Source organism: Dendropsophus ebraccatus, chromosome 10, assembly GCF_027789765.1.
Source record: "Dendropsophus ebraccatus isolate aDenEbr1 chromosome 10, aDenEbr1.pat, whole genome shotgun sequence".
Lineage (NCBI taxonomy): Eukaryota > Metazoa > Chordata > Amphibia > Anura > Hylidae > Dendropsophus > Dendropsophus ebraccatus.
This window is the reverse complement of record NC_091463.1, coordinates 3026903-3052214: the sequence shown is the minus strand read 5'-3', so window position 1 is coordinate 3052214 and position 25312 is coordinate 3026903. Positions and strand designations below refer to the sequence as shown.

The following is a 25312-nucleotide window of genomic DNA, read 5'->3' as shown; positions in this document are numbered from 1 at the left end:
CATACACTATGACATGTCTCCTCCTCTGTCTCCTCATACACTATGACATGTCTCCTCCTCCTCTGTCTCCTCATACACTATGACATGTCTCCTCCTCCTCTCTCCTCATACACTATGACATGTCTCCTCCTCCTGTCTCCTCATACACTATGACATGTCTCCTCCTCCTGTCTCCTCATACACTATGACATGTCTTCTCCTCCTCTCTCCTCATACACTATGACATGTCTCCTCCTCCTCTGTCTCCTCATACTCTATGACATGTCTCCTCCTCTGTCTCCTCATACACCATGACATGTCTCCTCATACACTATGACATGCTCCATACCTATGTCACTACTGCAGAGGGCATTGTTCCCATGGCCCCCCTCTGTGGTGACTGATCGGCCTCCCTCATCTTTCAGTTCATACTAAATCTTTCTCTTTTTTTTCTTAAAGGGGTTATCCAGCACTACAAAAACATGGCCACTTTTCCCCCTACTCTTGTCTCCAGTTCAGGTGTGGTTTGTAATTAAAGGGGTGCTCCAGCATTGGGGCACTTTCTGGGGGGGACCGGGGAGGAGGTGGCTGAAATAAAAGACGTCCACTTGCCTTCCCGGTTCCAGCGGCGGGTCACTCATCGCGGCACTCCGATACCCGTTTCCTGCCCGCTTCCTGGTGTCTGACGCCGCCCGAGACGCTACGTCTCAGGGCCGCTCAGCCACTCAGTGAAGGAGGCGGGATCCGAGCGAACTTTAAACGGATCCCGCCTTCTTCACTGAGTGGCTGAGCGGCCCTGAGACGTAGCGTCTCGGGCGGCGTCAGACGCCAGGAAGCGGCCGGGAACCAGAGCGCCTCGATGAGTGACCTGCCGCTGGAACCAGGGAGGTGAGTGTACGTCTTTTATTTCAGCCACCTCCTCCCCGGTCCCCCCCAAAAAGTGCCCTCACACTGGATAACCCCTTTAAGCTCCATTTACTTCAATGGAACTGAGTTTCAAAACTCCCCCTACTGTTGTCTCCAGTTTAGGTGTGAAGTGGCCATGTTTTTGTAGCGGTGGATAACACCTTTAAATATTCTTGGTTTTCTGTATTTTTTGCTTTCTCAAATTTTCAGGGACAATCAAAGTAGAAGTCCTTCCAAAAATAGACATTTCAGGACTGAAGGAATCGGACATCTCTGACCTGACGGAGCGCTGCTTCCATGAGATGAGGCAGGTCTTCTTCAGACTCTCCGACCTCAAACAAAGCCAGTAGACCCCGACTTAGACTGGGACCCCTGGATCGGATGCCACCCCTAATGGACGCTACCCCTGGGTCTCGCACACTATCTGCCCACTCCTGCTCTGTGAGGTGCAGAATACTACCTGCTGCTTTTTTGCTTTGTGTTGGAAAAACTTTTTGGAAAAGTCACAACGTGAGAGCCTAGGACATAACGTTGTCCAGCGTGGAGCTGCTTCTACATTCACTTGAGACACAGGAAACTTTAGGATTGTTTTCTTCTAAAGTATTTTAGGGACTGGACCAAGTTCCTGCACAAGTGGCCAAAGACTTGTTGCCTGAAGTGAGACCTCCATGATGCCAGACTATGGCAGATCATGGGATGCCGGCCGCCATTGTTTGTATGGAGTCAGCCGAGAGCTGCGTTTACCTGAATAATGTAAAATTTACATTTACAGGAATGGAAGAGTCTCCAGGCACCAACTATATATCTTCATATATATATTTTATGGTTCTTTAAGCGACTGTCATGGGGGAAGGGGGATACCATTGAATGATTGTCCCCCAAACCCAGGAGCCACTGCTGTGGAGGCCATATAGCTCTACCCCCAAATATGTATGTAGACCTTACAGACGAGAAGCTACCAGTACCCCCCGATATTAGGCCCATGGTTTCCTCAGTGTCATGGTGGCTCTACAGGGAGGGGATTGCTCAGGTTGGGCGGGTGTCCTAGGGGTGGTGGGTCCCATACTGTATTATGCTGTAGGCTGCCCCCCCATGACAGATCATCTTTAGAGTAATTTATTCATCTCTAATTACAGGATTTAGCTGTATTTTATGTGATTTTAAGCCATTTGCACTGTTCACACCATTTCTTCTGGACTAGTTTATGTCTTTTTATGATGATGCCAAAGATTTATTATAACATTCCGATGTTACGGAAGGAATCCACACAGCAGTGACCTTTTTAAGATGTCAGGTGTCACATGGGCGGAGTTGTGACGTTTTCAGTGTTCTTTTTGTGTCTCAGCGGGGCCGATTCTGCAGCAGGTGCCCAGATTTATACAAACCCCGCCAGATGTAAGGCCGGAGTCACAGGAGCGGGGTATATGTGCATTTCTGTGTCTATTATCAAGTCCTGAAACATTTCCAGACCAGGACTTGCATCTGTAACGTGGACACAAAAATCTGCATGCAACGTGCTCGTGTGAAACCCGCCTTATGAAAAAAAAAATAATTCTTTAATAGTTTCTTTATTGGATCTGCCCTTGAAGGGCTCCGCACTCTGGCTGCTTCTCTAACCTCACCACTAAAGGAAACTACACAGGGTGCGAGTTACACTAAAGAGAAGACAGAAAGAAATTTCCCAGCACTCACCAAAGTAGCTTGGCTCTTTAAACTTTATTCCAACATATACAGAGGTGCACAACAACAGACAGGACATGTTTCAGCAGATACGCAGAATATGTCCTGTTTTTGCGCACCTCAGTATATGTTGGAATAAGGTTTAAAGAGCCAAGCTACTTTGGTGAGTGCCGGCAATTTCTTTTCTGTCTACATACTGTTGATCCTTGAGCACCGCCATCCCAGAGTGAAAACGTCTCGACATAACTAAAGAGAAGACTGACCTCATCCCCTAAGTGGCCCTCTAGCTGCTTCCTACGGCTGTCAGGACATGGTGGGAGTTGAAATTTTGCAGCTGGAGAATGACGGTTGGGGAACACCTCCCAATGCAATGAGGTTGAAGGAGTCCGGAGATGTTTTCTGCTCTGTTTGGGCCAGTAACAGGAGTTGCCTTTATGGCACTGTACTAGGATTGTTCTGACTGGTTCCTTGTTGGTGGTTGTAGTACATGTTCACACACCGATGTGCCTTCATTAAAACCAAGCCAAACACCATTCTGTATCATTGTGACTATGTCTGATTGTTCCTTGTGCAGTTTTCAACTCTTAGGAGGGGTATTCCACTCATACATAACTTCTGATATGTCGCTGTTCATGGTGAGACTAACAATTCCTTCCATACTTATTATCTATTCAGTCTCCTTTCCCCAGTTCTCAGCTGCTGTTTTCTGCTGAAGACACAAAAGTCTGTGTGTGAGCTTTTCTCTCTGCCCCCCCTCCCTTCTGAGACAGATGATCCCTGGCAGGCTTTTACCTGCAACATTGTAGCTTCTTTGTAATGCTGAGAGGGATAATCACAGTGACTTCATCAGCAACTTGACCTCAAAATAACCCTCCCAGCATTACAAAGAAGCTACAAAGTTGCAGATACAACCAGCCAGGGACTTGTTTACATCAGCTTTCCCAGAAGGGAGGGGGAGACAGAGAGAAAAGCTCACACACAGATTTTTGTGTCTTCAGCAGAAAGCAGCAGCTAGAAAATGGGGGTAGGAGACTGAATAGATAATAAGTATGGAAGGAATTGTTAGTCTCACCATGAGCAGCAACATATCAAAAGTTATGTTTGAGTGGAATACCTCATTAAGACTAAGGCTATATTCACACACCCATAGTGCAGCCTGCGACCGCGGACCCACGGCCCGCACTATGAATGTGCATCTGTAGTGTCTGTGCTTCACGGAGCACTACATTCACACTTCATTACCCTAGCGATCCGGTCCGCATTACAGCATGTCCTTTTTTTTGCGGCACGGATCACGGCCCCATACACACGTATGGACGTGTGAACGGGGCCATTGAACACCATTGGTTCTATTCACAATTGTGTGCCCGCAATTGCAGACAGAACAACGGATGTGTGAATGTAGCCTAAGTATCACCAGCTAAGTGTGAACTTGCCCTTAAACAGTAACCCCACCCAATATGGTGAAGCAACATCACACACAGAAATGTGTTGGAACAATTGCGTAGCTCTGCCCATCAAAGATCATCATCATGACAACACTTGGCGCAGATTATATTTTATTATACAACACATTTCCACACATCCCTCATACAATGCATTTTATTTCTACAAAACTGAATCCAGTACCATAAAAAAAAAAGGATAAAAAAAATGCACAAAATCCATCAGGATACCGGCGGCGTGGGCATGTGAGCGCCATTATCGGCGTATATTCACATATGATGCCTTCCCTGTTGTCATTAGTTTAGTTTCTGTTTTCTCTGGTAACAATCTGATGGTTTTTGCGTTGATAGCCGCCCATTACCTGTAACGTAGGAGCCATCTCCGTCCCCAGCAGCAGCAGCAGAGGAGTAAGATCCTATAGGTAACACCTCATACGGCCACAGACGCCAGGCTGGGGACAGTGATGGGTCGCAGCACCGGTTCCGGCATGTGTCATCCTTATAACAACCAGCTTATTGGTTTATTGTATATAACGCACCACCACATGCGACCAGCGCACACAAGACTTTATTACGCAGAGTGATCCGGCCACGTCTGTGCACAGGGATTGTTCATCATTTTCTTCTTGCTATGGTTTGGGCTGGGCCGTACACGGTCATGTTGTGTGGAGACCCAGTCTGCTCTTCCACAGCCCCAATGCCCCCCGTTATTCATCACATCAGACTTCATTCTTACAGGAACCTAAAACCAGAACAAAGATTTTTCATACATTGTTTATGTGATGATGGCTTTGGCTGTCCTGGCATGATGGGAGTTGTAGTTGTGCAACAGCTGGGGGTGAAACCACTGGTCTAATGTGTATGGCGACCTCCTGACAGGTAATGATGGAGACGAGAAGGATCAGTCGTGACCGGGATCCTGCTGTTCACCCTAGATATAAGCAGCTGAATGCCTGTGTATAGGAGAATGAGGATAAATGGAGGGTGTAATGTACCAAAGGTTCCCAATGTCTATGACAGCTGAGGATTTGGAGCTTTGTATCAGGTAATTTGCCCTTCTTCCCCTCTACAGATATTACACAATAAATCAGTGCACTGACATATATCTCCATACTGGATGTGACCGATGTATGTACAAGATTTACTGCGGTTCAGTACAGCGCTGCTGCTGTGATATCGCCATAGATCTCGCCAAAAAGCCGAGTCTCATGAATTCCAGGAGTTTATGGCTTACGGCCCGTGGAGATCGCTGTTAGGAAAATAGTAATTGTCACATCTAATGGGATATTTAACTGTGTGCTCGGCGCGGCCCTTACATCCCCGCAGACGGCGAGAGTCAGACGCTTCATTAGCCGTGACCAGATTTGGATTAAGATCAAGGACAGATTGTGATTTCCGATTATTGGACGGCGTCCTAATCAGCGCAGTAACCTGACTGTAATGTTCAGGCAGAAGCCGACAACTAAAACTGGATGTGAGGCTCAAATGGACGCGGCGAAAAGACTGGAAACTGACAATTGTAAAAACTGAACCGAATATCCAGGCAGACGATCGTTGTGATCTACGCCACAGGACAGATGGGCCATTTTATAAGACGCTCCTGAGGGGCTGGACGGAGCACATGCTAATAGGCGTCCGTAAATATGGTAGTGAAGGTGCAGATACCGAGGAGAGGAGAACAAAGGGATGTGACCCGGCAACTACAAACATCTGAGATGTGACCCTGCGACTACAAACATCTGAGATGTGACCCGGCAACTACTTACATCTGAGATGTGACCCTGCAACCACTAACATCTGAGATGTGACCCGGCAACTACTTACATCTGAGATGTGACCCTGCGACTACAAACATCTGAGATGTGACCCTGCAACCACTAACATCTGAGATGTGACCCTGCGACTACAAACATCTGAGATGTGACCCTGCGACCACTAACAACTGAGATGTGACCCTGCGACTACAAACATCTGAGACGTGACCCTGCAACCACTAACAACTGAGATGTGACCCTGCGACTACAAACATCTGAGATGTGACCCGGCAACTACTTACATCTGAGATGTGACCGGGCGACTACAAACATCTGAGATGTGACCCTGCGACCACTAACAACTGAGATGTGACCCTGCAACCACTAACATCTGAGATGTGACCCTGCGACTACAAACATCTGAGATGTGACCCTGCAACCACTAACATCTGAGATGTGACCCTGCCACTACAAACATCTGAGATGTGACCCTGCAACCACTAACATCTGAGATGTGACCCTGCGACTACAAACATCTGAGATGTGACCCGGCAACTACTTACATCTGAGATGTGACCCTGCGACCACTAACAACTGAGATGTGACCCTGCGACCACTAACAACTGAGATGTGACCCTGCAACCACTAACATCTGAGATGTGACCCTGCGACTACAAACATCTGAGATGTGACCCTGCAACCACTAACATCTGAGATGGGACCCAGCAACTACTTACATCTGAGATGTGACCCGGCAACCACTAACATCTGAGATGTGACCCTGCGACTACAAACATCTGAGATGTGACCCTGCGACTACAAATATCTGAGATGTGACCCTGCGACCGCTAACATCTGAGATGTGACCCTGCGACTACAAACATCTGAGATGTGACCCTGCGACTACAAACATCTGAGACGTGACCCTGCAACCACCTACATCTCAGATGTGACCCTGCAACCACTTACATCTGAGATGTGACCCTGCGACCACTAGTAACTGAGATGTAACCCTGCAACCACTTACATCTGAGATGTGACCACCCTTCATAATAGATCCTGTGTGTCACTTCCCTGTGGATGAGCGGAATGAAGGCGAGCTGCTGCTCCCTCTTATCAGCCATGTGATCACTTCCATAGTGAATACATAACGCTGGATGGAGGAGAGATCAGCTTGAATGACCTGGCTTACTCCTCTGCAGGTGTAACAGGTATAGGCCTAAAGCATTAGACAAGCTGAACTTCCAGGGGGAGAAGGCAGAATAGTCTGGAGTCTGCAGCAGCTTTCACCTGCCCTCTTTCCACTGCAAACAGATGAACACTGTGGTGAGCCAACCGTGTATAGGAAGATCGGAGGAGAACTGTGGGCCGAATGCTTAATCTTCTGTATATGGCAACAGATTGGGCCATCGGTGAGGATGGGAGCAAATGGGCACTTACTTGGGGTACAGCAGCTCCAGACGTCTGCTATAGCTCATTAGTATAGAGGGGGGTGAGGGGTGGTTGATCGCTATAGGCAGTGAAGAGAAAGATGGCACCCAGTTTACACACAGAGCGCAAATGTTACTTTATCATGAAGAAAAGATAAATGAGTGCAGCTGAGAATTTTGCAGCAGTTGTAAAGTGAGGCAAGTAATGTTGCTGAGGTGGTAGTGTTGACTCTCCAGCCCTTTGTGTTTCCGGCTGGCAGGACATGCAGCGTGCCGTACTTACACGTCTCCAGACGCTCCTCCAGGAACGAGATCTGCTCGCTGAGCGAGTCTATCCTGTCGAGTTGCTGGAAGGAATGCGTCAGGAAGGTGACAGGGCCCAGGCGGTCCTCAGGGGATGCGGTCGACAGACTGTGAAATGGAGCCAGAACCAACTGCAGTTTCTGTAAGGAGAGAGAATTGGGATTTGTGACCTCCCAAGATACAATGCCAGCGGCACCGCGTCCTGTCACCCATCACTGATCGGAGGAGGAGTTCCTGTATCGCAGACCATTATAGAAACAATATGTCCAGCCATCACTGAACCTAAGTGACCCCTACTGAAATAGATACAACTGATCAGCGGACATTGGTCTCACCTGCTCCAGAACCTCCATCTTGCTCCTGAGCTCTTGGATTTCTTGTCTCATGGTTTCTGTTTCTTCTAGAAGAAAGGACAAGAAGATGATGCAGCGTCAGTGAAAAGAAAGCATCTGTTAATAAGACTTGTCACCCAGCTTTCCCAGACTCCTGCATGGTACAGCTATGAAGCCTGATTCTATGTCACCTAGCTGCACCCGGCAGATCCGCCGCTCAGGACCCTAGAAAGGATGAGTGACAATCTCCTGAGCTGCTTTCATCTTTGTTCTATTTTGTCTTTTCTGGTAGAAGAATAAAACATTTCAGTTATTGACGGCCTCTGTGACCAATCTGTTCAACCTTATCTGGGAAAGTGACATCCACCATTCCGGATTCTAAGAAAGCTGGGTGACACCAATGGCTTCCCCCCTAACACTCAGCTCTCCATAGAGGAGATGTAACAGAAGAGTCACAGAATGGAGTAAACAACGTGACAGAAGGTGGCGGTGGTCACATGATAGCATCGGTGACTGGTGCTGCAGGGTGGTCCCGGATATAATCCATGTCTTCGATGGTTGTGCCGGCAGCCACGCATTATTACTCACGGTACGAGTTTGATGTGTCACAGCGCGTACCAAAAGTAATAATGTGCAGCCACCAACCTCTTACTTCTCCGGGATCAGCACTCACTATAACTCCCATCAGCTCATTGCCCAGGCCACATCATGTGACCCAGAAACATGCTTACAGGCTGAATGCTACCGCAAAACACTTGTATCCGTCTCCCGGCTCCTCTTTGCCGCAGCGGAGATGGATTCACAAAGAAGCAGCAACGTTTTCTGATTCAATGTATGGCGCTATACTGACCTGTACCATTTGGGGGTGCTGGAGGAGCACGATGATGACACGACTTCCCATCATCAGAAAGCTGGAATCCGTCATGGCAGCCGCAGTGGAAGTGTCCTGCGGCATTGATGCAGAGCTGGGAGCAGTGGTGGCGGCCGCTCTCGCACTCATCCACATCTGGAGAGAAAACACCGGAATATTCTAGTATCTCAGAAAATCCGCAAAGTTTTTTTTACTTTAAGGGTTTTTTGCCCAAGAAAGTTTCCAAGGCCCCATACACATTAGGTGTGACTGACCATGGCCAGGATACTCTGCCCCTACCTGTCTGGCAGAGATTGCCGCTCCAGCCCACGGGGCACTGGCACTTGTTGAAGCCCACACACGTTCCTCCATTCTGACATGGAAGACGACAAGACACTGAGGGGAAAGACATGATGAGTTATATCACCCGCAGTATATATGTTATATACTCCTACAGCGGAGTAATGGCTGACAGATCCCCAATTACAGCCTCACCACTACACCTATCTTTATTGATAAGATGGCTTCTATGTTTCTCTGTTCTGCTCCTAAGGACAAGGCCTCTCGGAGGTGCACAGAAGGGCTCCTCCAGCTGTGACTGAACAACCACTCCCAGCAGGCTGGAGAGCCACATATGGAGGAACAGGGTATTTATGGCAGGGAATGATGGGAGTTGTAGTTTGAGAACAGCTGGAGAGCTACAGGTTGGAGACCTCTGCTGTACACCAGCTGCTGCAGAAGCTCTTGTCAGTCATGATGTGTAATGCAGCAATGACAGCAGTAACGTCAGATCTTTTCACAGCTCTGGAGACCCTCAAGGCCACGTAATCCCCCACAATCCTTGTGGGAAGGCAGAGATGTTACTGCAGATTCTACAATCATCCACTTCTCAACATCAAAGACTTTTACCAGTCCGATACTTTGTAGCCATAATACACAATACAAGCCCTGAAACAGGCGTGTGGCGCACTGCATGATGGGAGGTGACATGACCGAACAGAGGAAGGTGAGGCCACGTCTATAAAGAGATGTGGCGGATCACCAGCCTGGAGGTAACATGTCTTGTTGTGGGAATAGCGGCCCTGAGCATCTCTGAATACATACATACTGAAGTCTGGTTACCTCTGTTGCAGCTGTGAGCGTCTATTCTCCGCCAGCCTGGGCAGCACGTGTACAGCGGTAGCCATGTCTTCTTGGACACTTGTCTGTAAGAAATCCTGTACGATGTTCTGTAGAAAAGCCCCAGAAACCATCCGTTACATACAACACAAAACCCACAAATATCCCAGACACCATCCGCTACATACAACACAAACCCCACATATATCCCAGACACCATCCGCTACATACAAGACACAAACCCCACAAATATCCCAGACACCATCCGCTACATACAACACAAAACCCACAAATATCCCAGACACCATCCGCTACATACAACACAAACCCCACAAATATCCCAGACACCATCCGCTACATACAACACAAAACCCACAAATATCCCAGACACCATCCGCTACATACAACACAAACCCCACAAATATCCCAGACACCATCCGCTACATACAACACAAAACCCACAAATATCCCAGACACCATCCGCTACATACAACACAAACCCACAAATATCCCAGACACCATCCGCTACATACAACACAAACCCCACAAATATCCCAGACACCATCCGCTACATACAACACAAAACCCACAAATATCCCAGACACCATCCGCTACATACAAGACACAAACCCCACAAATATCCCAGACACCATCCGCTACATACAACACAAACCCCACAAATATCCCAGACACCATCCGCTACATACAAGACACACTCCACAAATATCCCAGACACCATCCGCTACATACAAGACACAAACCCCACAAATATCCCAGACACCATCCGCTACATACAACACAAACCCCACAAATATCCCAGACACCATCCGTTACATACAACACAAAACCCACAAATATCCCAGACACCATCCGCTACATACAAGACACACTCCACAAATATCCCAGACACCATCCGCTACATACAAGACACAAACCCCACAAATATCCCAGACACCATCCGCTACATACAACACAAACCCCACAAATATCCCAGACACCATCCGCTACATACAACACAAACCCCACAAATATCCCAGACACCATCCGCTACATACAACACAAAACCCACAAATATCCCAGACACCATCCGCTACATACAACACAAACCCCACAAATATCCCAGACACCATCCGCTACATACAAGACACAAACCCCACAAATATCCCAGACACCATCCGCTACATACAACACAAACCCCACAAATATCCCAGACACCATCCGCTACATACAACACAAAACCCCACAAATATCCCAGACACCATCCGCTACATACAACACAAACCCCACAAATATCCCAGACACCATCCGTTACATACAACACAAACCCCACAAATATCCCAGACACCATCCGCTACATACAACACAAAACCTACAAATATCCCAGACACCATCCGCTACATACAACACAAAACCCACAAATATCCCAGACACCATCCGCTACATACAACACAAAACCTACAAATATCCCAGACACCATCCGCTACATACAAGACAAACCCCACAAATATCCCAGACACCATCCGTTACATACAAGACACAAACCCCACAACTATCCCAGACACCATCCGCTACATACAACACAAAACCCACAAATATCCCAGACACCATCCGCTACATACAACACAAACCCACAAATATCCCAGACACCATCCGCTACATACAAGACACAAAACCCACAAATATCCCAGACACCATCCGCTACATACAACACAAAACCTACAAATATCCCAGACACCATCCGCTACATACAACACAAAACCTACAAATATCCCAGACACCATCCGCTACATACAACACAAAACCCACAAATATCCCAGACACCATCCGTTACATACAACACAAAACCCACAAATATCCCAGACACCATCCGCTACATACAACACAAACCCCACAAATATCCCAGACACCATCCGCTACATACAACACAAACCCCACAACTATCCCAGACACCATCCGCTACATACAACACAAAACCTACAAATATCCCAGACACCATCCATTACATACAAGACAAAACCTACAAATATCCCAGACACCATCCGCTACATACAAGACAAAACCTACAAATATCCCAGACACCATCCGCTACATACAAGACAAAACCTACAAATATCCCAGACACCATCCGCTACATACAAGACACAAACCCCACAAATATCCCAGACACCATCCGCTACATACAACACAAACCCCACAAATATCCCAGACACCATCCGCTACATACAAGACAAAACCCACAAATATCCCAGACACCATCCGCTACATACAACACAAACCCCACAAATATCCCAGACACCATCCGCTACATACAACACAAACCCCACAAATATCCCAGACACACTCCGCTACATACAAGACACAAACCCCACAAATATCCCAGACACCATCCGCTACATACAACACAAACCCCACAAATATCCCAGACACCATCCGTTACATACAACACAAACCCCACAAATATCCCAGACACCATCCGCTACATACAACACAAACCCCACAAATATCCCAGACACCATCCGCTACATACAAGACACAAAACCCACAAATATCCCAGACACCATCCGCTACATACAACACAAAACCCACAAATATCCCAGACACCATCCGCTACATACAACACAAAACCCACAAATATCCCAGACACCATCCGCTACATACAACACAAACCCCACAAATATCCCAGACACCATCCTCTACATACAACACAAACCCCACAAATATCCCAGACACCATCCGCTACATACAAGACACAAAACCCACAAATATCCCAGACACCATCCGCTACATACAACACAAAACCCACAAATATCCCAGACACCATCCGCTACATACAACACAAACCCCACAAATATCCCAGACACCATCCGCTACATACAACACAAACCCCACAAATATCCCAGACACCATCCGCTACATACAACACAAACCCCACAAATATCCCAGACACCATCCGCTACATACAACACAAACCCCACAAATATCCCAGACACCATCCGTTACATACAACACAAACCCACAAATATCCCAGACACCATCCGCTACATACAACACAAACCCCACAAATATCCCAGACACCATCCGCTACATACAACACAAAACCCACAAATATCCCAGACACCATCCGCTACATACAAGACACAAACCCCACAAATATCCCAGACACCATCCGCTACATACAAGACACAAACCCCACAAATATCCCAGACACCATCCGCTACATACAAGACACAAAACCCACAAATATCCCAGACACCATCCGCTACATACAACACAAAACCCACAAATATCCCAGACACCATCCGCTACATACAACACAAACCCCACAAATATCCCAGACACCATCCACTACATACAACACAAACCCCACAAATATCCCAGACACCATCCGCTACATACAACACAAACCCCACAAATATCCCAGACACCATCCACTACATACAAGACACAAACCCCACAAATATCCCAGACACCATCCGTTACATACAACACAAACCCCACAAATATCCCAGACACCATCCGCTACATACAACACACAAACCCCACAAATATCCCAGACACCATCCGCTACATACAACACAAACCCCACAAATATCCCAGACACCATCCGCTACATACAAGACACAAACCCCACAAATATCCCAGACACCATCCGCTACATACAAGACACAAACCCCACAAATATCCCAGACACCATCCGCTACATACAACACAAACCCCACAAATATCCCAGACACCATCCGCTACATACAACACACAAACCCCACAAATATCCCAGACACCATCCGCTACATACAACACAAACCCCACAAATATCCCAGACACCATCCGCTACATACAACACAAACCCCACAAATATCCCAGACACCATCCGCTACATACAACACAAACCCCACAAATATCCCAGACACCATCCGTTACATATCAGAGACCTGACGCATGCTGCCACAATGTATAACGCCCGCTATATGTTGTCACCCACCTGTATGTGCTGCAGACTTTGCGCCCATCACACAGCGCGATCACCGGCTTATAAATCGGCTGAACAAACGACTGCGTCACCTCCACCGATCCACTCTGCTTCCCCGAAGAGCAAACCCGTCTCCTGCAATACATATCCATCACCAAGGGGTTACATAGGACTGCAGGGAATCATCTACTACATGATCTGTACTGAGTGATTACTGTGTGTTACATAGGACTGCAGGGAAACATCTACTACATGATCTGTACTGATTACTGTGTGTTACATAGGACTGCAGGGAAACATCTACTACATGATCTGTACTGAGTGATTACTGTGTGTTACATAGGACTGCAGGGAAACATCTACTACATGATCTGTACTGAGTGATTACTATGTGTTACATAGGACTGCAGGTGACATCTACTACATGATCTGTACTCAGTGATTGTTGTGTGTTACATAGGACTGCAGGTGACATCTACTACATGATCTGTACTCAGTGATTACTGTGTGTTGCATAGGACTGCAGGGAAACATCTACTACATGATCTGTACTGAGTGATTACTGTGTGTTACATAGGACTGCAGGGAAACATCTACTACATGATCTGTACTGAGTGATTACTGTGTGTTACATAGGACTGCAGGGAAACATCTACTACATGATCTGTACTCAGTGATTAGTGTGTGTTGCATAGGACTGCAGGGAAACATCTACTACATGATCTGTACTCAGTGATTACTGTGTGTTACATAGGACTGCAGGGAAACATCTACTACATGATCTGTACTCAGTGATTAGTGTGTGTTGCATAGGACTGCAGGGAAACATCTACTACATGATCTGTACTGAGTGATTACTGTGTGTTACATAGGACTGCAGGTGACATCTACTGCATGATCTGTACTGATTACTGTGTGTTACATAGGACTGCAGGGAAACATCTACTACATGATCTGTACTGAGTGATTACTGTGTTACATAGGACTGCAGGTGACATCTACTACATGATCTGTACTGAGTGATTACTGTGTGTTACATAGGACTGCAGGTGACATCTACTACATGATCTGTACTCAGTGATTGTTGTGTGTTACATAGGACTGCAGGGAAACATCTACTACATGATCTGTACTCAGTGATTCCTGTGTGTTACATAGGACTGCAGGTAACATCTATACATGATCTGTACTCAGTGATTACTGTGTGTTACATAGGACTGCAGGTGACATCTACTACATGATCTGTACTGATTACTGTGTGTTACATAGGACTGCAGGTGACATCTACTACATGATCTGTACTCAGTGATTGCTGTCTGTTACATAGGACTGCAGCTCCTGTCTTATCTTGGCGCGGAGCTCTGCTCTCACATTTGGTCAGTGACCCCGGTGCAGATCTGACACCTGTGACCCCGGCTTCGGAGCAGATGGGGGTCTTGATTTTTTTAGATCAAATCTTTAAGAAAACCCTTTAATCAGAGGAGAAATGTCAAATAAAATGTCATCATTTAGTGAACTATAAGTCCCAGCATCCATAGGTAACACAGACACTACTACACCCAGCATGTCCTGACTGCCTGCGAGTTGTAGTGTGGAAAGACTCCGCACCGGGGGCCGCAATGATCAGGTAATGGGAGGGAATCAGCGGCGCCTTGTATCTAGTGATAACCGAGAGCGGCGTGCGGGTACATGAGAAAACAATGACGCAGATACGGTCACATGATGCACATACGGTCACATGGCGCAGATACGGTCACACGAGGAGACAATGACCCAGATACGGTCACATGACGCAGATACGGTCACATGACGCACATACGGTCACACAAGCGAACAATGATGCAGATACGGTCACATGACGCCGATACAGTCACACGAGGAGACAATGACGCAGATACGGTCACATGACGCAGATACGGTCACATGACGCAGATACGGTCACATGCGGAAACACTGACGCGGATACGGTCACATGAGGAGACAATGACACAGATACGATCACATGACGCAGATACGGTCACACAAGCAGACAATGATGCAGATACGGTCACATGACGCACATACGGTCACATAAGGAGACAATGACGGTCACATCACACAGATACGGTTACACGAGGAGACAATGACGCAGATATGGTCACATGACGCAGATAAGGTCACACGAGGAGACACTGACGCAGATACGGTCACATGACACACATACGGTCACATGACGAAGATACGGTCACACAAGCAGACAATGATGCAGATACGGTCACATGACGCACATATGGTCACATGAGGAAACACTGACGCAGATATGGTCACATGACGCAGATACGGTCACACAAGGAGACAATGATGCAGATACGGTCACATGACGCAGATACGGTCACACAAGGAGACAATGACGCAGATATGGTCACATGACGCAGATACGGTCACACAAGGAGACAATGACACAGATACGGTCACATGACGCAGATACGGTCACACAAGGAGACAATGACGCAGATATGGTCACATGACGCAGATACGGTCACACAAGCAGACAATGATGCAGATACGGTCACATGACGCACATACGGTCACATAAGGAGACAATGACGGTCACATGACACAGATACGGTTACACGAGGAGACAATGACGCAGATACGGTCACATGACGCAGATACGGTCACACAAGGAGACAATGACGCAGATACGGTCACATGATGCACATACGGTCACATGACGCAGATACGGTCACACAAGGAGACAATGATGCAGATACGGTCACATGACGCAGATACGGTCACACGAGGAGACAATGATGCAGATACGGTCACATGACGCAGATACGGTCACACAAGGAGACAATGACGCAGATACGGTCACACAAGGAGACAATGATGCAGATACGGTCACATGACGCAGATACGGTCACACGAGGAGACAATGATGCAGATACGATCACATGACGCAGATACGGTCACACAAGGAGACAATGACGCAGATACGGTCACACAAGGAGACAATGATGCAGATACGGTCACATGACGCAGATACGGTCACACGAGGAGACAATGATGCAGATACGGTCACATGACGTAGATACGGTCACATGACGCAGACACGGTCACACGAGGAGACAATGATGCAGATACGGTCACATGACACAGATACGGTCACATGAAGCAGATACGGTCACACAAGCAGACAATGACGCAGATACGGTCACATGACGCAGACACGGTCACACGAGGAGACAATGATGCAGATACGGTCACATGACACAGATACGGTCACACGAGGAGACACTGACACAGATACGGTCACATGACGTAGATACGGTCACACGAGGAGAGAATGACGCAGATACGGTCACATGACGTAGATACGGTCACATGAAGCAGATGCGGTCACACGTGGAGACACTGACGCAGATACGGTCACATGACGCACATGTGGTCACATGACGCAGATACGGTCACACAAGCAGACAATGACGCAGATACGGTCACATGACGCACATGTGGTCACATGACGCAGATACGGTCACACAAGCAGACAATGACGAAGATACGGTCACATGTTGTAGATACGGTCACATGAGGAGACACTGACGCAGATACGGTCACATGACGCAGATACGGTCACATGACGCAGATACGGTCACACAAGCAGACAATGATGCAGATACGGTCACATGACGCAGATACGGTCACACAAGCAGACAATGACGCAGATACGGTCACACAAGCAGACAATGATGCAGATACGGTCACATGACGCACATACGGTCACATGAGTAAACACTGACGCAGATACGGTCACATGACACAGATACAGTCACACGAGGAGACAATGACGCAAATATGGTCACATGACGCAGATACGGTCACACGAGGAGACAATGACGCAAATATGGTCACATGACGCAGATACGGTCACACGAGGAGATAATGACGCAGATACGGTCACATGACGCAGATACGGTCACACGAGGAGACAATGATGCAGATACAGTCACATGACACAGATACGGTCAAATGACGCAGATACGGTCACACGAGGAGACACTGACGCAGATACGGTCACATGACGCAGATACGGTCACATGACGCAGATACGGTCACACAAGCAGACAATGACGCAGATACAGTCACACGAGGAGACACTGACGCAGATACGGTCACATGACGCACATACGGTCACATGACGCACATACGGTCACATGACGCACATACGGTCACACAAGCAGACAATGACGCAGATACGGTCACATGACGTAGATACGGTCACACGAGGAGACACTGACGCAGATACGGTCACATAAGGAGACAATGGCGCAGATCCGGTCACATGACACAGATGCGATCACACAAGGAGACAATGGCGCAGATCCGGTCACATGACACAGATGCGATCACACAAGGAGACAATGGCGCAGATCCGGTCACATGACACAGATGCGATCACACAAGGAGACAATGGCGGAGATCCGGTCACATGACACAGATGCGGTCACACAAGGAGACAATGATGCAGATACGGTCACACGAGGAAACAATGACGCAGATACGGTCACATGACGCAGATACGGTCACACAAGCAGACAATGACGCAGATACGATCACATGACACAGATGCGGTCACACAAGGAGACAATGGCGCAGATGTGGGCACATATAGTCACACGAGGAGACGATGACGCAAATACGGTCACATGAGGAGACACTGACGCAGATACGGTCACATGACGCAGATACGTTCACATGACGCAGATACGGTCACACGAGGAGAGAATGACGCAGATACGGTCACATGATGTAGATACGGTCACATGACGCAGATGCGGTCACACGTGGAGACAATGACGCAGATACGGTCACACGAGGAGACACTGACGCAGATACAGTCACATGACGCACATACGATCACATGACGCAGATACGGTCACATGACGCAGATACGGTCACACAAGCAGACAATGACGCAGATACGGTCACATGACGCAGATACGGTCACATGACGCACATACGGTCACATGACGCAGATACGGTCACATGGGGAGACAATGACACAGATACGGTCACATGACACAGGGTGAGAGCGGCTGCACTAACCCTGTCTGACAGCGTCCAGACCGCCAGCAGCCCCAGCGAGGACCTGACCATGACCTCTCCCCCCTCCCCCGCAGACACAGCCACGTATGGTTCCCCTTTACCACAGACTCTAGAAGGATTGGGATTCCTTGTAAAACCCTTGCAGCCCCCATCACTCCAGGAACAATCCCCCATCGGGATGTCTTCCCCCGCTCTGTAAGCTCTGCTATCCCCCTATACCTCAGACCGCCATGGGGGGCGCAGCCCACATTTACATGAGTTATAAAAACTAATTGTCAGACTATTCATTATAATAAAGAGCCGGCGGTTAACCCCTCCCCTCCCGGCAGGGCGTCTGAGGTGACAGATCTATATGTATTAGAGGTAATGGGAACCACATGTCACCCCCAGACTGCACTGATAAACAGTCTGACTCAGCAGCCAGCTCCTAGAGAACTACAACTCCCAGCATGCAATGCCAGCTAAGGGGCCAAGGAGCCATAGTATATATTTACGTAAAGGGGCAATAACAGCGCCACCCCTGTCCTCAGGTTAAGTGTGGTATTGCAGCGCGGCTTCATTCATTTCAACTGAGCTGCAATACTGCACCCAACCTGAGGACAGGAGTGGCGCTGTTCCTAGAAGAAGCCGCCATGATTGTCTAATCCTGCATAATCCCTTTTAGATTAGGATAGAAAATGTTACTGGATAGAAGAAGTGAGATTTCCAGCGATCACACATGGCGGATGTCAGGCTGTGCACAGCGACTCATAGGCCAGGACATGATGAATGCTGGGCTGCCCTGCAAAGCATCATGGTCCGGAGGTGACTGACGCCAATCAGCTAGAAATGTGGTAGATGGAACTGGCAGCCTCTCTGGGAGAGACAGGGGGTCTTACCCTGGGGGATACAGGGGGTCTTACCCTGGGGGATACAGGGGGTCTGCGGCCCCTAATACACAACATACAGGGGGTCTTACCCTGGGGGATACAGGGGGTCTGCGGCCCCTAATACAGAACATACAGAGGGTCTTACCCTGGGGGATACAGGGGGTCTGCGGCCCCTAATACACAACATACAGGGGGTCTTACCCTGGGAGGTACAGGGGGTCTGGGGCCCCTAATACAGAACATACAGAGGGTCTTACCCTGGGAGGTACAGGGGGTCTGGGGCCCCTAATACAGAACATACAGAGGGTCTTACCCTGGGAGATACAGGGGGTCTGCGGCCCCTAATACAGAACATACAGAGGGTCTTACCCTGGATGGTACAGGGGGTCTGCGGCCCCTAATACACAACATACAGAGGGTCTTACCCTGGGTGGTACAGGGGGTCTGCGGCCCCTAATACAGAACATACAGAGGGTCTTACCCTGGGTGGTACAGGGGGTCTGCGGCCCCTAATACAGAACATACAGGGGGTCTTACCCTGGGTGGTACAGGGGGTCTGCGGCCCCTAATACACAACATACAGGGGGTCTTACCCTGGGAGGTACAGGGGGTCTGGGGCCCCTAATACAGAACATACAGAGGGTCTTACCCTGGGAGATACAGGGGGTCTGCGGCCCCTAATACAGAACATACAGAGGGTCTTACCCTGGATGGTACACGGGGTCTGCGGCCCCTAATACACAACATACAGAGGGTCTTACCCTGGGTGGTACAGGGGGTCTGCGGCCCCTAATACAGAACATACAGAGGGTCTTACCCTGGGTGGTACAGGGGGTCTGCGGCCCCTAATACAGAACATACAGGGGGTCTTACCCTGGGTGGTACAGGGGGTCTGCGGCCCCTAATACAGAACATACAGAGGGTCTTACCCTGGGTGGTACAGGGGGTCTGCGGCCCCTAATACAGAACATACAGGGGGTCTTACCCTGGGAGATACAGGGGGTCTGCGGCCCCTAATACAGAACATACAGAGGGTCTTACCCTGGGAGGTACAGGGGGTCTGGGGCCCCTAATACAGAACATACAGGGGGTCTTACCCTGGATGGTACATGGGGTCTGCGGCTGTCACTCCCAGGATGATCAGGCAGCCCGTGAACACGCAGCCGGCCCCCCACATTCTCCGCTCGGGTCCGCTGCTCATCGGAGGAAATCCCTGAAACACAAAGCAGACGAGCCGTGAGCGGATTTACCTGGGAGATATGAGCACTAAACTATAGCAGATCTTCTGTACACACGTGTTATACCGGAGGGGGAGACCCTCTATAGGGGAGGAAAGGGCTGCACAGGTCCTCTCACTACTGCCCTGTGACTACAAGATTACTGCAAGACCACCCATAGATAGGACCTCACTCACACCTCATCATCACTATCATTATCACTAAATTATTATCACTATCATCATTTATTATCAATTATTATAACAATCACTTATTATAACTACCTATCACTTATTATCACTTATTATAACTACCTATCACTTATTATCACTTATTATAATTACCTATCACTTATTCTGGATTCGGGATGATTTATCTCCTGGTTATTATAAGTTTAGTGGCCAGGTGTAATACATCATCTCTGCCAGCAGGTGGCAGTGCCTGGACAGTGACTTTAGCTGGGGGCAGCACAATCCTCCTGATGGGGCTCCAGGACTCTGCCCCCAATATATAACAGTGCAGTGGTACAATGTATCTCATCACATCATGTGACTGCCCCAGTACATAACAGTGCAGTGATACAATGTATCTCATCATATCATGTGACCGCTGTGATTGTACAAATAATCTATGATGGTTTAAGGGTCCCCCCAGTTTCTCCCAGCAGCAGCACTGCAGGACGCCATTACCCTGGTCCCCGGGCAGAAGATGCGTGGTGAGGGGTGATGGGGGTTTGGTGGGGGGCATCAATAGGGATATAAGGGGGGGCATCATTGGGGATATAAGGGGGGGCATCAATGGGGATATAAGGGGGGCATCAATGGGGATATAAGGGGGGGGGGCATCAATGGGGATGTAAGGGGGGCATCAATGGGGATATAAGGGGGCATCAATGGGGATGTAAGGGGGGCATCAATGGGGATGTAGGAGGGGCATCAATGGGGATATAAGGGGGGGCATCAATGGGGATGTAAGAGGGGCATCAATGGGGATATAAGGGGGGGCATCAATGGGGATATAAGGGGGGGCATCAATGGGGATATAAGGGGGGGCATCAATGGGGATATAAGGGGGGGCATCAATGGGGATATAAGGGGGGCATCAATGGGGATGTAAGAGGGGCATCAATGGGGATATAAGGGGGGGCATCAATGGGGATGTAGAAGGGGCATCAATGGGGATATAAGGGGGCATCAATGGGGATGTAAGGGGGGCATCAATGAGGATATAAGGGGGGGCATCAATGGGGATGCAGGAGGGTTATCAATGGGGATGTAAGGGGGGCATCAATGGGGATGTAAGGGGGGCATCAATGGGGATGTAAGGGGGGCATCAATGGGGATATAAGGGGGCATCAATGGGGATGTAAGGGGGGCATCAATGGGGATATAAGGGGGGGCATCAATGGGGATGTAAGGGGGGCATCAATGGGGATGTAAGGGGGGCATCAATGGGGATATAAGGGGGGCATCAATGGGGATATAAGGGGGCATCAATGGGGATATAAGGGGGGGCATCAATGTGGATGTAGGAGGGGCATCAATGGGGATGTAAGGGGGGTATCAATGGGGATATAAGGTGGGGCATCAATGGGGATATAAGGGGGGCATCAATGGGGATGTAGGAGGGGCATCAATGGGGATATAAGGGGGGCATCAATGGGGATGGAGGAGGGGCATCTATGGGCATGTAAGGGGGGGCATCAATGGGGATATAAGGGGGGGCATCAATGGGGATGTAGGAGGGGCATCAATGGGGATGTAAGGGGGGGCATCAATGGGGATATAAGGGGGGGGCATCAATGGGGATATAAGGTGGGCATCAATGGGGATATAAGGGGGGCATCAATGGGGATATAAAGGGGGGGGAACAATGGGGATATAAGGGGGGCATCAATGGGGATATAAGGGGGGGCATCAATGTGGATGTAGGAGGGGCATCAATGGGGATGTAAGGGGGGCATCAATGGGGATGTAGGAGGGGCATCAATGGGGATGTAAGGGGGGGCATCAATGGGGATATAAGGGGGCATCAATGGGGATATAAGGGGGGGCATCAATGGGGATATAAGGGGGGCATCAATGTGGATGTAGGAGGGGCATCAATGGGGATGTAAGGGGGGCATCAATGGGGATATAAGGGGGGGCATCAATGGGGATGTAAGGGGGGACATCAATGGGGATATAAGGGGGGGCATCAATGGGGATGTAAGGGGGGACATCAATGGGGATATAAGGGGGGGCATCAATGGGGATATAAGGGGAGGCATCAATGGGGATATAAGGGGGGCATCAATGGGGATGTAGAAGGGGCATCAATGGGGATATAAGGGGGCATCAATGGGGATGTAAGGGGGGCATCAATGAGGATATAAGGGGGGGGGCATCAATGGGGATGCAGGAGGGTTATCAATGGGGATGTAAGGGGGGCATCAATGGGGATGTAAGGGGGGCATCAATGGGGATGTAAGGGGGGCATCAATGGGGATATAAGGGGGCATCAATGGGGATGTAAGGGGGGCATCAATGGGGATATAAGGGGGGGCATCACTGGGGATGTAAGGGGGGCATCAATGGGGATGTAAGGGGGGCATCAATGGGGATATAAGGGGGGCATCAATGGGGATATAAGGGGGCATCAATGGGGATATAAGGGGGGGCATCAATGTGGATGTAGGAGGGGCATCAATGGGGATGTAAGGGGGGTATCAATGGGGATATAAGGTGGGGCATCAATGGGGATATAAGGGGGGCATCAATGGGGATGTAGGAGGGGCATCAATGGGGATATAAGGGGGGCATCAATGGGGATGGAGGAGGGGCATCTATGGGCATGTAAGGGGGGGCATCAATGGGGATATAAGGGGGGGCATCAATGGGGATGTAGGAGGGGCATCAATGGGGATGTAAGGGGGGGCATCAATGGGGATATAAGGGGGGGGCATCAATGGGGATATAAGGTGGGCATCAATGGGGATATAAGGGGGGCATCAATGGGGATATAAAGGGGGGGGAACAATGGGGATATAAGGGGGGCATCAATGGGGATATAAGGGGGGGCATCAATGTGGATGTAGGAGGGGCATCAATGGGGATGTAAGGGGGGCATCAATGGGGATGTAGGAGGGGCATCAATGGGGATGTAAGGGGGGGCATCAATGGGGATATAAGGGGGCATCAATGGGGATATAAGGGGGGGCATCAATGGGGATATAAGGGGGGCATCAATGTGGATGTAGGAGCGGCATCAAGCGGGATGTAAGGGGGGGCATCAATGGGGATATAAGGGGGGGCATCAATGGGGATGTAAGGGGGGACATCAATGGGGATATAAGGGGGGGCATCAATGGGGATGTAAGGGGGGACATCAATGGGGATATAAGGGGGGGCATCAATGGGGATATAAGGGGGGGCATCAATGGGGATATAAGGGGGGGCATCAATGCAGTGATGAGCAGGTGCAATAGATTCAGTGGTGTAGTGGGACACTTTGCTATCACTATCACTGCGAGACCCCAGGAGTTATACATTTGGGGGGAGACCCCAGGAGTGATACATTTGGGGGGAGACCCCAGGTGTGATACATTTGGGGGGAGACCCCAGGAGTGATACATTTGGGGGGAGACCCCAGGAGTGATACATTTGGGGGGAGACCCCAGGAGTGATACATTTGGGGAGAGACCCCAGGAGTGATACATTTGGGGGAGGGGGGGATCACTTCTCAGTCCTCAGAGGGTTAATGATCAGCGGATTAAAGCAAACGGGAATTACAGGTCCCAGCACTGCCCATTAGCCAAGTAGGAGTATCCATCCCACCAGGTACAAGGCATGCTGGGTCATGTAGTTTGTGTAACTCTTTCAGATAGAGGGTGCAGGGGGGGTGGTACTCACTGTTACTCCAGGCAGCAGGGAGGGGGCGCTGCTCTCACCCGGGGGGCTATGCCGCTTCTCCTGCAGATGGTCACTGCCTTTGGGCTGGTTGCATTTAGTCCATGGAGTGAACTATACATTGATCTGCGGTGGGAAAGTGACAGGGAGTTGTGGGGCCCCCTCCCCCATGTGTCGGTGGGAAAGGCCCCCTCCTCCTCCCTTTCTCCCATTGGATGGGGGCCCAGCACTTCCATGACATCATACAGACAGGATCACCTGGGCCCCCTCCTCTCTCTGCACTCCCAGCCGGGACCACCAAGGGGGCATCACCGGGCACACATATGCCAGGAGGGCAGGGGAGGCTGGAGAGGTGTGCAATGTTCTGCAGGATATATCACTGTGTATCTGTCAGGAGGCTATAGAGAACAGAGTGATGTTCTGCAGGATATATCACTGTGTATCAGGAGGTAGAGAGGACAGAGCGATGTTCTGCAGGATATATCA

The 25312-nt window shown here is 49.2% G+C and overlaps 2 protein-coding genes across 6 annotated transcripts in view; one reads left to right on the top strand and one right to left on the bottom strand.

The window, feature by feature from the left end:
• The window catches only part of AGPAT2 (1-acylglycerol-3-phosphate O-acyltransferase 2), a 40003-nt gene extending 36905 nt beyond the window's left edge, over positions 1 to 3098 (top strand). The window contains exon 6 of the mRNA XM_069986543.1: positions 1096 to 3098. Coding sequence (XP_069842644.1) covers positions 1096 to 1235 — 140 coding nt within the window. The 3' untranslated portion in view covers positions 1236 to 3098. The remainder of the gene's footprint in view (positions 1 to 1095) is intronic.
• Positions 3099 to 4107: 1009 nt separating this feature from the next.
• The window catches only part of EGFL7 (EGF like domain multiple 7), a 204911-nt gene continuing 183706 nt past the window's right edge, over positions 4108 to 25312 (bottom strand). For 3 of the 5 annotated variants that reach the window (XM_069943974.1, XM_069943975.1, XM_069943973.1), the window contains 8 exons: positions 20820 to 20935; positions 13778 to 13900; positions 9802 to 9908; positions 8980 to 9075; positions 8680 to 8835; positions 7833 to 7897; positions 7478 to 7637; positions 4108 to 4752 (listed from right to left, as the gene is read on the bottom strand). In XM_069943974.1, the coding sequence (XP_069800075.1) occupies positions 4730 to 4752; positions 7478 to 7637; positions 7833 to 7897; positions 8680 to 8835; positions 8980 to 9075; positions 9802 to 9908; positions 13778 to 13900; positions 20820 to 20923 (834 nt within the window). In that variant the 5' untranslated portion in view covers positions 20924 to 20935 and the 3' untranslated portion in view covers positions 4108 to 4729. The remainder of the gene's footprint in view (positions 4753 to 7477; positions 7638 to 7832; positions 7898 to 8679; positions 8836 to 8979; positions 9076 to 9801; positions 9909 to 13777; positions 13901 to 20819; positions 20936 to 25312) is intronic. The other 2 variants (XM_069943977.1, XM_069943976.1) reach the window with 1 other exon arrangement.